Raw genomic sequence first — 15,371 nt, 5'->3', positions numbered from 1 at the left:
TTTTTTTTTTTTTTTTTTTTAATATCTATTTGGCCTGTAGATATGTTCAGTGATATTTCACCTAGCTGAGCAGTTACTAAAATATGTAACAAAGGGCCCATTTAAATGAGAGTAAAACATGAGCACCAACATTGACTTGATTTGAATATTTAGTTATATATTGCACTTTTACAGGCCTTGGAGTCTAAACTAGCTTCCTGCAGAAATTTTATGTATGAACAGTCCCCAAGCAAACCAGTGACTCCGTTATCGTCTCGGGTTCACCAGCTCAGGGAAAGTAATGAGAACTGTCCTAGTATGTCTCCAGGTGAAAAGAGGTAAGTCTTGTTCACGTTATTAAATACATTCTTTCAGTTTCACAATCCAGCTCCTTAAATATTTTTTGTACTATTTGTTTGGAATAAATCTCCTATCACAAACTTTGGAATTTCAATTATAGCTCCCTAGGAATGTATAATGTCAGCTTGGATCTTGGCTTATGCTTTACAAGCACAGAATACAGAAGCACAAGTACAGAATAATGGCTAAATAAAGGCCATATACAGCCACAAAAAAATTGGATATTTTGAGTTCCTAACATGCAAAAATATGTGGAATAACCTACACGTCTTCATTGTTAGACTGATAACACAATATGGGTCATTTGAAACTACCTAACAGCTTCCTCATTCCAATATTTGCCTGGACAACAATTTTTTTTTTATATATGGGACCTAAATACATATATCTATGACTGCCTTTGGCATCATTCACAACCCTATGTTCATCCTAAAATAGGACAGGCACATTTAAGTGCTGGCCCTCAGTGTTTTGCTGTCATATGCATTTATAACATTATAAGTACTTAGTTAAAACAACTCATGATCCAGGATCCCAGTAATAAACTGGCACTTTCAAAACCATCTGCATCTGCTTGGAGTTGATGTTCCAAGGCTGGAAGAGCATAGGGGGATATATAAGTGGTGCTGCTCGTTGAATGAAATACAACAAATAACCTTATTCCCACAGCTCAGTAATCCAAAGAAAGAGAAGAAGAGCAAAGCACAAAATCTTCAAAGAGTAGTTTCAGGGAAACTTTTATAAAAAAAATCATCCCAATTTTAATTAAAATGTCGGGGTACAACAATTTAGTCCGGCAGACCATTTTTCCTTTTTTGTATTTTTGATCCGAGTCTAAAATTGAAATAATGAAAAACACAGGATTTTTCGTTTTTGATATCTGATTCAAAATAAAATAACATACTTTCGTTTTTTGATGGTCAATAGAAAAACAAAAGAACGAGTGATACACTGATTCATATGGCCCTCAATGTTTTGTACTTCTGAATAACATATCTGTTAGTGTTATTTTCTTGTTCACATGTTTTGAATTTAATTTACTGTGAGCATTTAATAGTGAATAATATGTAATGTTTCAAATGAACCTTGATATGTTTAATCTTCCTGAAAAGTTTTTTTTTTTCCAGACAGACTTTTTCTTCATTTTATGTGGTCCTCAGATATAACTTAGATTTAGTTTAGATTAATTTGTGAAGAAATTAAAAGTATGCCATTTCTAAAACAAATTTGCATTTAATGTTATTGGATTAAAGAATGTCAGGCTGAATGTTCGGGCCCCACACATTTTCACCTCAGCAAATCTGGGCCCTCTTTGCAAAAAGTTTGGACACCCCTGATCTCGAGGAAGCCATTTAGTTGAATTTAATAAACTGCCAATGTTTAAAAGGTGAACTTAAGGTGGTATAGCAACACCTTATTTTTTATTTATTTATTTAATGCAAAATGTTTTACTATTTATTCACAGGTTAGCTAAAAGACTGGAATTTGTGGGATCGGTACCCCAGAACATTACCGTGCAAGGGATGCATTCTCCTCAGGGTGTGGTGAAGATGATCCTATAGGCAACAGAGTACTATGAACATTATTTTGTCTATTAGAACACAACTGAGATCATCATGTAAATTATCATGTACATTTTCATAATAATGAAGAACTTCACAATCTGAAATCCTCCCATTTCAAGAAAACCTAATTGTGGCATTCATGGATTTAAATTCTTTCTTCCTTTCAAATTGGCAATTTTACAAGATGGCTGCAATGTATGTGACTCCAGTAGTGGATTTAAGCATGTGTACAAGGTATAGGAATGTTTTCTGTAGCTGAAAGAGACCCTTATCCATGGAATGTAGTCCAAAATTGGATAATTTGAAGCTCTACAGTGACTGGTTACTAAACATTACTACACAGTACTGCTTTTTTCACCTAATGTTTCTGGAGTCTGGCACTGGGTGTTTAAGGTTACCCTTTTTTTTTTTTCCTTTCTTTTACTCCGAAAGAGTTTCTTATTGAACTTTTGTAAAGGAGCCCTAGTGTATTCGTTAGAAGCATTTGGGAAAAGATGCAGTACTTGTGACCCTGATAAGGAAACTGTGACACGTCATGTGTTTTGTTGAAGAGCAGCTTCACTTTTACCGAGGTTCACTTTCATAGCCACTACCCCCTTTCCAGGTATCGCTAACATTTGTGCCTCTCACCCCATTTATTTCTTGCTATAGAGCCATGTGGATGGTTAGTATGCTGACATCAATAAGAATTATTATTGGGATTAGTGATGCACATTTGTGACACCAAACAAGGTCACACGGTAAAGGTCTTTAAAGGATGTCTTGACCAAAACTGAAGTTGCACTTTGTGCCCCCTACCCAGACGTTTTAAACAGGCTACATTAGTGCTTTACCCACATAGAAAAACAAATTCAGTTTATTCCGAGTTCTAAAAGTAGGAATACCTATAACATCAGCTTCTTTTGCTGGAATATTTTGTTTAGCAGGCCGGTACTCTCTGCTTTCAACACTGCATTGTAAAGTAACATTTGTATGGTTTTAACTAATTGTGTGTATTTTAAAGCAAAGACCGCTAAGATGTTATAAGGGACCGAGAAGACCACCAAAATGAGCACATAAATTATAGCACATTTGCATATGGCACAGAGAAGGGGTAATATACAGGGGGGGAAAGAGCACCAAGGAGTATTGTGAAGGGGGAGAATGTTTTACAGATACAACCATGTTTATGAATGCTTAACATAAATAGGAGGGTCACTCCACCCCAAAATTAAACTACACATTTTTTTAAAAAAATTTTTAAGAGTCCTAAACAGAAAAATTATAGTAGTATAATAAACACTGTCTATGTACATCACTAGTTTCATAAACCTGCTGCACTGATTTGTAGACAGGTTTGAATAGAAATTATAAATTAAAACACAACTGATTTATTTTATTCCAGATGTAATCTGGGGCCAGATATCATCTTTTTCTTTTCTTGGTCTATTTACATAGTTTGTCCTGGAAAAATTTTGTTTTCGTAATATATTGTTCCATTATTCACATGGTATGTAAAAAGGATTAAGATTAGATTACCTATAGATAAAACATATTCTTCCCTACAAATCTCAAGGCTTATTTTTATTAGTGGCTCTAAATAGTTGGAACAGTTTTTTTTTTTTTTTTCTTTTTGTAGTCAATTCCCACATTTTGACTTCTTTGTTAATAGAAAGGGGTGCATATTATGTTGTATGACTGGTTACATGACACATATGGATAACCACATGCTGCTACACAAATTTTTACCTCCATTAAAAGTAAAATTTATTTTTGATAAACACAAAAAAAAAGGGTGAACCCTCTTGAAGTAAACTGTACTTTAGGATGCATATTTTTTGTTAGTACACCTATTTATTTATACATGTCAAAGGTTCCTCCTTTATAATAAGGTACTCTGTCGACAAGATCTCCTTTTTTAGATCTGTTTTGGTCCATTAAGAAAAGAGTGGAGTCCCCTCAGAATGGCCACAACAAGGAAGTCACCAAAAGATAATGATGGACTGAAACAACAAAACTAACCACTGGTCCGGATAAAACTGTGTCCTTTTACGTGGATTACTAATGTGTATAGACCCAATAATTTAACAGATGTAAATGAATAGGACTGCACTAGATTTGCACTAATAGTACTCTCTAACTGGGTTCTTTATGGAAACCTGCAAAGAGAGATAGAGAGAAATGCAAAGGCTGTCAATGCTGATTTTACTTTTAGAATACCTAGTTGCCTTTTTAGTCTTGCTAATTACCTACGTGATGTCGAGCTCCTGATATGTCTGCTTGCTTCAAGTCATTCCCTAAAAATTAACTGAAGCATTTTAATCTACAAAACATCAAAGTAAGTACTAGTATTTTCAGCAGTGGAAGTTCGTTTCTAGGTTTCTTTTTTGGTGGATTCAATTTTTATTATGTCTTTGTATTAGTTTACCTGCTGATTCATTAATAAGTAAAAGTAAGAAAGCTACATAAAATGATTTTTATGAATGCTGGTAGAAATGAAGGGGGTTTCCTCTCGTAACCTTACCTCTTGTATAATTTATTACCATATTCTGTTTGTTTTTGGTACCAGCTATAATTGTGTTAAACTTTGCTAACACTTGCTTATGTTTTTTCAGTACAATGTACTATATCCTTTTGAATTTTTTTTTTATCCTTTAACATTCTGTGCTTGAATTTTAAATAAATTTTGGATTATTTAATAAAACGTCTCCTTGGTTAAGCAAAAAACTGTTCATCATGTTTATTTTTGCTATTAATTTTTTTTGAAGAGTTGCGTTATAAGGTAATGGGCTTAATCCATGTTTTAACAGTTTTTAAACAATACTTGCAATAAGCCTAAATTTTAGCATTTATACCTACACATATGCTGTGTTGGAAGGTTCTCCAGACAGTTCTTAAAAGTTGTTTCCTTAGATGGCTGCAGTGTTCTTAAACAGATAGGAGCCCTCCATGAATTTACTAATACACTTTTTTTTGCATGTAACGCAGTCATAGTGCCATCCATCTTGGCCTCTTTGGCACAGATATGAGAAGTGGGGCCTCAAAAACTGACAACTTTTCAGTGTGGCAGTACAAGACAACGTTCACTTGCAAATTCACGCAACAATGAGGTACGTCCCCATGAGTGAATGGCCACACCCTTGTTTGGTTCCAACACTGCCCCAAGAAGACCTATTTGTGGTTAGTGACTAAAGAGGCAGCCTGTAAGTCCTGGCTCCTCTCCTGTACCTTCCCCTAATGTCGCACAGATTATTCGACAGCTGCTGACACAACATCCTCCACAGTCATTCTACCTGAGCCAGGGGCAATACTAACCATACCTACCTACTAAAAGCAACCTAGATACCCTAGCTACTCACACTCTTAGGAAGGAGCTGGAAACAATGCAGCAACATTTCACTTTAGTGGATCACAAAGTTTCTGCATTAGAAACATCTTCACTACTGACACATAGATTCACAAATTTAGAGCAATCCTACTCCCAGATTCATATGCAAATTACTTTGTTATACGATCTTGAAAATTGTAGTCGTCTGGACAATATTAGGATTCAGGGAATTCCAGAGGCAACTATGAGCACGCATTTAAAGCGTACCTAAACTCGGAATTTTCATTTTACATAAAATAGTGGACAACCCTTTTATGTTAGGTAAAAAATTCTTTTTTTTTTTTTTTTTTTTTTTTTTTTGGGGGGTCCATAGAATGGGAAGGGGAGGGGTTCTGGAACCTACCAGATGACACCTCCAGAGATGTGTTAGGCTGGGTCTACGATTTTTTACCCTAAAAGAGCAAATCTTCCAACAGGCCTAGCTTAAAGGATCGTCCCTGGAGTTTGATGGAGCACAGATGTATCCAACTGCACACTAATGATGAGCAAACTACTGCGCCTTCTCCTATTCAGCCCACACAACCAGACCAGAGCCACTTCCAACCCTGAACTCCACTGCACTGGAGTCCTGAGAAATGCACAAATTGAGAATGCCTACCATCTGGACACATGTATTTAAAATCCCTGCTGATTTTCACACTAATAAAATGCGCTACATGAGAGTACCAAACCATGCCGCTCAGGATCTCAGTACTTAAAAGGCCGAATAGAATAGGCTACAACATATCCTTTACTTTAAGTCTTGATAAATATGCTTACGACTGTAACCCTCTTTTCATACCGGTTGTACATGGAGGTGTTAAAACAATTGACTGCAGCAGGGGTCCTCAAACTACGGCCCGCGGGAGGAATACGGCCCGCTGAAGTTCTCCATCCAGCCCGTCGGCTGCTGAGGCTGCTTCTCCTGCCTGAGTTCTGGCTGCCTGCCATCTGCACTCCAGGGAACCCGGTCACGTGACACCACTATTGCCGGGGTAACGCTGGAGCTGTCGGGCTGAAGCCATCAGGCAGAGAAGGTATGAGCAGAGACTCACTGCTGCCTTCATACATCAGGCTGGTTCTCTCTGTACATTGATTATGTACACATGTGCTGCAGTGTGATCCAGCCGATGTATGAAGGCAGCAGTGAGTGACAGGTAGCAGACACTGACAAAGTTTTTTAGCAGCCTTTTTTAATTAATAAAAAGTGTGGGGTAGTGTTGGGTGTAGGGTAGGGTGTATAAAAAGAAGCAAATTAACGAATTGCTTGAGATTATTCATTTGCATGGAAAATGCAAGATAGATTTGCAATTTCAATACACACAGTGAAAATTCAAATTTATCTGTGCAATCTCAAGCAATTTTAAAGCCAAACTAAACGCCACTTTTTTTTTTTAATGATCGGCAAGTGTGCTGTTTATATAGTATTGTTCTTTCATGTTTTTTATACAATAAATACGTTTTGTGCAGTGTGCATAAGAATCTTCTCCTGTTTTTTTTCAAACTATAGTACTGCCCCCCGACAGTCTGAGGGACCGTGAACCGGCCCCCTGTTTAAAAAAGTTTGAGGACCCCTGGACTGCAGTAAATGTTTTGCTTAACTTAAGCTTTAGGATAAATTTGCCTTATACCTTGTCTGGCTATGCTTTATCAGGAGTTACATAGGCCAGATGACTATTTCAGTCCCCATGACCCTCTTTATGGTCTTTCACAATAATAAGGGTCTAGTTTGCTGGAATGTATAGACGGGTCTGTGCTATATGAATATGCTCTGAATGATTGTCTACATATACCCTGCTCTATCTATCTACACAGTGCTCTATCAGTTTGTATCTTGTACCCTCCTGTAGATTACCACAATATGCTTAATGTACGCCTGTATTATTACTGTTTTAGGTTTGAAGGTCCCCTTCCATAGGTTTACAACGGTTTACATTGTATTTTGAGGACCTGCCTACTGGTGGTTCTTTTGAGTTACCCTTTTCTTGTTACTTTCTTGCAAAAGTGTTTTATTAGGGGAATACTTATCCAACAAGGACATAAATCAAAAAAAGACAAACAACAAGGGATGAATGATTTACTTACCAACTTACATAACTTGGAGCTGCAGCATAAGTGGCAGGGGTTCCCCAGACATAGAGTCAAAAATCTTTATAGTTCAAAAAAAACAAAAAAACAATACCCTTAGGGGGTTTGCTGAATGCAGGTATTTCTACTACGAACATGCTAATAATTGTGGCAAAGCCTTGGCCAGAGCACTCAGAGCTAAAAAATCTTCTACATATATCCCAAATCTCAAAGGGTCCTCTGGTACGCTAGATAAGTGCTAGATAAGCCAAATTTGGTGGAAGAGCTTCTGGCAAAAAACTCACAAACAACAACAGGTAAAGTTCTGGACCTGACTGCCTTTCTCTGGCATATCACAAAAAATGTTTCACCGTACTTGCCCCTCATTTTGTGGCAGCTTATAATGCCATCACAAAAGAGCATGGATTACCACCAGAAGCTTTGGCTGCACACATTACGGTATTGTTGAAACCAGAGACGGACCCTCACTCTTGCACTAGCTTTAGAACTATATCACTATTGAATTGTGACCTAAGGTTGTTCACCAGCATTTTAGCACATTGACTAACCCAGCTCTTTTTTACTTTATTGCTTTCAGATCAAAGTGGCTTATTCACTTGTAGGGAAGCCCAAGACAACACTGCACCTATGCACCTTTGATGCTCCTATCAATGGATGCCGAGAACGCCTTCAATAGGGTACATTGTGTTTTATCCGTCTAACTTTACAACATATTGGTGTACCACCAATATTTGCCCTTTTGAACCTTGGCTATATATTTATATTCAACGGCAAGAGTGAGGGCAAATGGGGTTCTATCTCAACAATTTCCTATTTTTAATGGGATTTTTCCCCTATTTTAATGGGAAGGAGGCTTACGCAGGGGACTTCCATCCATTGCAAACCACAGCTATTGTCTGTGGTTTGAAGATATGCCAGAACGACAGTTTTATTGCCTACGACAGATGAATTTTGGTCAATGGGCAGTTTAAGCCTTATGGGTACTGTAATGCTGCTAGGAATAAAACAAGTACTCTACCTTTAATTGTGTAAAAACTTTTGTTTATTACTGTCCATCCTATTGAAAACATTCTACAAGGCCAAAGTTACATACCTTTTGCATCATTATGAAGAAGTTTTTTTATTTGTAATGAATTTGTACAGGGCCTTTTCTGCAGGCAGCAGTAATGCTTGCAAGGTGCCTTTGCTGCCTTATTTAGGTACACGCTCCAGTGCTGTTACTATTGTTTATTTGTTATTTTGTTACGGACCACTTAGAGTAAACACATGCACATCAGTTTTATTAACAACTGATATGCAACACTTTATTGACGAAAGGATAGAATATAAAAGAAACATAGAAAGAAAAAAGCATATATATGATGACCTAGTAGCACACTTTCAAAAACAAGTTAGCAAAGGTATTACCAATTTGTTTATTTTGAATGATTTAATTTCTCATCTTTTGGACACAACCCACCCACTCTCCCAAAGGAGGTTTCTCCCCCTTTAAGTGACATCAGCTCCACGCACATGCATGGTCGTGAGCCGGTGATTTTAGTGGTCCACGGGACCGAAAAGGTTGGCGACCACTGTATTGACAGTAACTTAAAAATGCCTATGGGTACAATGGCTTAATTATCACTCATATAATAAATGAATACAAATGATTAATTCATTTTTGTCAGCCACTAAAAGGAGAGGCCCCCTCCCCCCATCCTTTTAAAGTCCCACATACACTGCATAACACCATTTGCCTAATTCAGACTGGTCTGTGATTATTATTATTATTATTATTATTAATAAACAGGATTTATATAGCACCAACATATTATGCAGCGCTGTACATTAAATAGGGATTGCAAATGACAGACTAATACAGACAGCGATACAGGAGGAGAGAACCCTGCCCTGAAGAGCTTACAATCTAGTAGATGTTCTGTAAATACTGAATTAAGCTACGTACACACGTCCAACGGTTCTCGCCCGATAATCGTCTCAGGGCCGATCAAACGACCATCCTGGTAGATCCATAGATGATGGATGACTAACGATCCTAACGCAAGGGAAGAGGGAGAGAAGGCAGCGGGGTGCCACTCCATAGCTCTCCCCCTCCCCTCTACATAGATCAGGACTGTGATCTATGTACAGAGCTCCTTCATGCATCGTGCAGTGCTAGTCGTTGGAAAGGATCCAACCACTATTATTGCACGTGTGTATGCGGCTTTAGGATCAATTAGTAATGTCATGCATTTTACATCAGATCACCACTGTGTGTTACTATATAGGTGGCGTCCCTTGTCAAAATTACATTACAAGATTTATTGGCTCTGCTTTTTGTTTTCTGTGAATGCCCATAAAATGTTAATGAAGCATGGTCAGAGAACTTTTTCCTCTGTTGTGTTTCATTATGCAGGTCTGTTATATTACTGGAATGCAGTACACAGGAATGCTATGTTTGCACTTATGGACTCCTGGTCCATGTTCCAAGTGCCACCCCCCTAATTTAATAAAAGGCCACAGCTGGAAGAAGGCTCCATGGTATGGTCTGGCACTTCCAACGAGCTGCAACAAAGTGTGTTCTTTTGTGTGTACAGCAACATTTTCAGTCGTTTACAGTTCCAAGTGTGAATACTGTTTTGAGAGGTTTAGGACGTAGAGAGTTATGGAAGGAAATTGGTGAGTAGAACTGCAACCTTTATGTGTCCATATAAAGTAAGCATAAGTGATGGTGATGCTTTATAAACTATAAATTGACATCTTTATGACTTATCTTTAAATATATGATTATAGCACACATGGGACACAGTAACTGTTTTTTGATGATTTTTAGGTCTTAGCCTTTAAAAGGTTGGGTACCACTTAAATAGAAAATCGCACACAAGTTGCAATAAAAACTTTTTTTTATTAGAGAAGCAAAATCCAGAGATCTTGTATTTAAATATCAATTAGTTATACAATGGGCTGGTTGAAGAATCTTTCATTCCTAAAGTCAAGGAAACTCTTGAACACTATCTTTAGTCATACCTCTATAAATATGTGCAGCTAATACAGGGGGCCTCTACAATGCAATCTCTTGTGCTTTATAATTGTATCAGTGATTGTGACTTTAGCACAATTAGGGTGCAGTAGCAAACTGTGGTATACATTCGGGTTTAGTTTTAAAAACAAATCTTTAATACTGGTGATCTGGAAGGCACTTAGTGTATGAAGGATTAAAAAATAAAACTTAAGTAAACATCAATATAGAAGTTGGCCCATTTGATCTTAAAATGACATAGAGCAGGGGTGCTCACACTTTTTTGGCTTGCAAGCTACTTTTAAAATTACCAAGTCAAAATGATCCACCAATAACGGTATTTGGACTTAATAACTCCTGTGCACGGTAGAGTTTATTTTGAAAGGCAGGGCTCTGCGATCTATTCGCGTTACCTTTGCTTCTACCGGTAGATCGAGATCCACATGTTGGGCACCCCGACATAGATATAATCTACAAACTTGTTTGTGTCAGCCAGTGTAAAAGGGGAATGCTCTTTTTTTTTAAGTAGTCTCACATGCTTTGCATATTATCATCAGCTCTTTTTAAACTCTGTGTTGTGTTTTGAACACTGCAGAAAAAGAAACCAATACTATAAAGAGGTGCTAAAAAGTTCAGCACTCCATTCCTTTTACTAGCAAATGGAGGACCAAACTTTTGTCCTCTTTGATGTAAAGTGTGCACTTGTGACTGCTTCTCATAAAGCACTAGAGACAGTTAATGTGACGAAGGCAGATGATGTTCCACAATAGCACTGTGCTGCAGTAATTGGTTGCCATCTTGGTGCAAGTGTGCTAGACAGAATTTACTTCACTGCCAGAGTGGCCTGGAACATTGTTACAGGCGACTCGGGGACTGAAGGGGATAAAGTTGTGATACAGTCCAGAGGCACATGAGTTGACAAAGAGTAGAATTATTCGCTTGCTTTGGTTCCATTGTAGTCTGTGTCTCGAATTTCTGCATCTTCTTCAGCTCCATCAGCTACACTTTCTACTGCCCTCCTGTTCCCTGTGGATCTCCGAGGAGGGGCAAATGATGCTGGCTCATTACCCCGTCTGCCAGGCAAAAGACAAAGTTGTTAATTTCCATCACAAAGAATTTATCATGTTAAATTTCTTATTTCTTATTTTCCTATATCTGTAATGATTAAACATTTAAAGGATTGTCAAAGATTTTTTTTTATTTTCATATACGATTTTTACTGACCAGCAGAAATAATTTCAGGTCATGTCATTGAAAAAGTGCTCTATATGACTATGCCATACAGATGTGATCAATCACACGAATGTCTTTTTTTATGATTTTCTCCTGTAAACCACCCATAGCCAGGGTAAGATGTCAATAATATTTTAAGCTTTTGTGTGGTGCTACTATTTAGGAATAATAAAATTCTATATAATAATATAATATAAAAATATTTTTGCTAAAGTTCAGAATGGCAACGAGGTTGCAGTGTGGTTACAGCCAGCTAACCATTGCCTGGGGGGAGTTACATGTAATATCTACTCACAGCAGCTCAAATGAGATTGCATAGGGGTGGCATTTGTGGAGATCAGTACCAAACTCGATGCCAAACTTGCTGTCAAATATTTGAATGCTGGTTCTGTGGCTATTGCTTGCACCCAACTCAGCTCCAAACCTGCCCAGCATATTTTATACTTTCCTGCATCATCCAGAGTTTTATATTAAAAAAAAATATTTGCAAAGTGATGCCTTTGTTACGAAATGATCTGAATGTAAAATAAAATTTTCAGTGATCGGTAAATACAATTTTTTAGGATAACATCTCCTTTAAATATTTTGATCACATGACATTATTCCTGTAAGAAGACAGATGTGGATTAGTAAAAGTAAATTAGCTTTGACTGTGACAATAAACTATAATGATTTAGTTCTGTAAGTTAAGTTCTAAGGATAATTTTGCATGCAGTATGTATTATGGTACAATCATGTTACCAAGTTGCTCATGCAAAGGTGTCTCCAATGCAGTTATTACTAAATATTAGGTTAGATATACCTTTACAATGTAAGCATATAATACTCAATATCTTATCTTAAAATCAATATCGTATGTGTCTGTGATGAATTACAATGAATGTTTGCAATTTTCAAGATCAGGTGTTTTATTTTAGGTCTTACACTTTATTCAAGACTAGGATTTTTCCTTGGTTGAAGCCATCCAAGTGGAAACCAATAAAAATTATTCCCACATGATTCAAGATTAGTGTTGTGAAACACACAAACTGTGTGCAAACAACATTGTTACATATTTTGTGCATGTCACCATTTCCCAGAATTGAAACCATTGGTTACTTATGTTTACAGCTGAACTCCAAGCAAATATATCTCACATTTATTCTAGGTTTTTTACAGAACATATATAACGTGACATCGACTTTCTGTAATTCCCTAAAACAGAACATTTTATATTGTCTGAGCATGTCTAAAAGAGAAAGTGATTTCAGTTTTAATATGCCTAAATAGCATTACTAATATGCTTGACATAGTAATTAAAGTTTTAAAGTTAGGGCAATGGTTCTACATGGAGGCCTCCCGAAAAACTGTTTAATTCAGATGGTATTCTCCCATGAGTAGCATGCCTTGATCTATGAATTATTTTCATTGCTCTGTTACAGATAATACTTAATTTATGTAACTAGAATAGGACATGCAAACACTCAGTCTTAAATATTATGAAACTACAAGAGTAATGTTACTAAGCAAAATGTTTTAACTCAAAGCAACAAACCCACCCTTTAAAGTCATATGGCAACAAAAATCTAAAACCTATTTTGCTGCTGTGATTTACTACACATTGTGAATTACAGCTGATCTTTGCAATGCTTTATTCACCTTTCCTGTATTCGTTTATATTTTAAAAAAAATATCTGTATATTTACAGTGTACCTAAGCTCAACATTTTTACTTTACATAGAAGGGTAGACAATTCTTTTATGTACAAGAGATTAAGACTTAATGGGAGCACGGAGCCTCCTGGAATACCTAAGTCATGCATCCCGGGAGGCTCCAGCTGCTCCCTCGGCGCATGCTCGAGATTAGGGGCATTTTCCACCAAGGGGAAAGAGATGCCGTTATCACGCATGAGCAGTGAGATCGGCTCTCTTTTTTTTCACTTCACAGCAGCTACGTCACCCGATCTCGCACCTCTGTAAGGTCGGGTGACGGAGCGAGAAGACCAAAAAAGAAGGCAGAAGATGGTGGCGCCTGGCGCTTCCTCTGCACCGAGACGAAGAGGAATTCCAGGACGATGCAGGGCTGGATCGTTGGAAAGACCTGCACCATCGAGGGATCTGCCGGATTAAAGGTAAGTGTATTTTTTTTTTTAGCTTACTTCCACTTTAAGTGAAAATAATATACATTTTTAACTTCTTTGCTTTCAAAGAAAATGTCAAGAATACATTGGTGGTAATTTGTTGAAGTAGTAGATTATTTTTACTTTGAAAAGTGAATTTGCACGTATTTTAGGGAATAGGGTGAAAACACAATACCTTTGCAAAGAATAACCAATTATGTGCAGCTAAATTGAATAGATTTATGTGCACACATGAATATTTGATTAAATTCAGCATAGCTTTACCTTATTTATAAGATAACAGTATATACTACTATAAATTACCCCATTATTATTGGGCCTATTCATAAACCTAGTGCAAATAATGTTGCTTTTTGTAGTATGTATTTTATAAGCCTGTACATAATATAAAGAATGGCCATAAGTCTGCAGCAATTCACCTTTTTTTCAATGGTAGCCTTCGATACACGTAATAGAATTTGAACTTGGTTGAAATAAATTTTATTCCAGACATAAGTGCTTATTTTCATGCATGACTTGGAGGATGGCAATAGATAGACTGACGTGTTTCGTTAGTTTAGTGCAGTACAATTTCAGAAATATATTTGTATATGTGTACGATATTAGTTTCCAGGATATACATCTTCCCTTATGTATTAGATTTGTATCCATACATAGATGTCCAAGCCTTCAGATTTTGCAGGAAAGGGGTGATTGTTTAAAGACACATTGCATGTTTTATAGCAGAAAACCTTTAAAAAAGTTTTGTTCCCAATCTGATCTGATTTTTTTTTAAGCTTTAGTCTTTTTTTGCTCCAACAAAAATAAAATAACTCATTACTTAGTGGGAAAATCCAAATCCAGAGGCATACAATGTGAATTTAAAAAAGATTAAGGTGGAAAATGATACACCGGTCTAGAAGGAGTTGCAAAATTGAAGGCATTGGTACCTGCTTAGTCATTGCAGATTGTCCTGTGTCCCTCTGAAACAGAAAGTCTGCAGCTGTTATACCAGCATATTACAAGTTAACGTCAAGTAAAATGTGTTAGATAAATTAGCAGAAGGGCATGTCAACCTATATAAATATTCCTTTACCTGGCTTCTGTTGTTTACCTTAAATTTTATATAATTTTGATATGCTTTCCACAAGCCTACCACGTATTGGTTCTTTTTTCTGCTCCTGAGTAGCTAGCATCAAATCTCAATAAATATAGTAAAAATGGCTGCATGCTACAAAGTAATGTCCATAAGTCCCTGAAGTGTCTCGTATGTAGTTAGCCAAAAACTTAGGCAGCTTGGGAAAACATTGTTAAAAAGCATCTTATTCTAAATGTGCACACATGTAATAACTATTCTGCCAGCTTACCTATCTTTTCAGTCAATATGTCAATGAACCTAATTAGTTTATAGCTGTCAATGTCACCTTAAATCTCAACTAATATTATTGGTTAAATGGGTTTAAATGATCTAGCTGACCACAGAATAGCTATTGTTGTAGAATTAGTTGAACACTCAAACATAAAAAGACTTTTCACGTGGACCTAAAGAGGTTATAAACCAGAGGATTATTTTTCCAATTATTAAGTCTTTCCAGCAAGTCTCACACTATCATCGGGTGAATATCTGACACATATATACATTATCCTTTTAGGATGGTCCACAGGTCAGCATTCCTTTTGTCTTCTATTGCTTTAACCCCCTAC

At 36.8% G+C, this 15,371-nt stretch overlaps 1 protein-coding gene and 1 long non-coding RNA gene across 2 annotated transcripts in view; one reads left to right on the top strand and one right to left on the bottom strand.

The window, feature by feature from the left end:
* The window catches only part of NDE1 (nudE neurodevelopment protein 1), a 23,613-nt gene extending 19,003 nt beyond the window's left edge, over positions 1-4,610 (top strand). The window contains exons 8-9 of the mRNA XM_072418982.1: positions 175-317; positions 1,805-4,610. Coding sequence (XP_072275083.1) covers positions 175-317; positions 1,805-1,901 — 240 coding nt within the window. The 3' untranslated portion in view covers positions 1,902-4,610. The remainder of the gene's footprint in view (positions 1-174; positions 318-1,804) is intronic.
* A 6,669-nt stretch (positions 4,611-11,279) lies between these two features.
* LOC140335960 (uncharacterized) overlaps positions 11,280-15,371 on the bottom strand; it is a 5,103-nt gene continuing 1,011 nt past the window's right edge. The window contains exons 2-3 of the long non-coding RNA XR_011921786.1: positions 14,618-14,650; positions 11,280-11,409 (exon numbers count right to left, since the gene is read on the bottom strand). This is a non-coding gene — a long non-coding RNA (uncharacterized lncRNA). The remainder of the gene's footprint in view (positions 11,410-14,617; positions 14,651-15,371) is intronic.

This window comes from Pyxicephalus adspersus, chromosome 7 (genome assembly GCF_032062135.1).
Source record: "Pyxicephalus adspersus chromosome 7, UCB_Pads_2.0, whole genome shotgun sequence".
Classification (NCBI taxonomy): domain Eukaryota; kingdom Metazoa; phylum Chordata; class Amphibia; order Anura; family Pyxicephalidae; genus Pyxicephalus; species Pyxicephalus adspersus.
The sequence above is the reverse complement of the archived record's forward strand: the minus strand, read 5'-3'. Positions and strand labels throughout refer to the sequence as shown.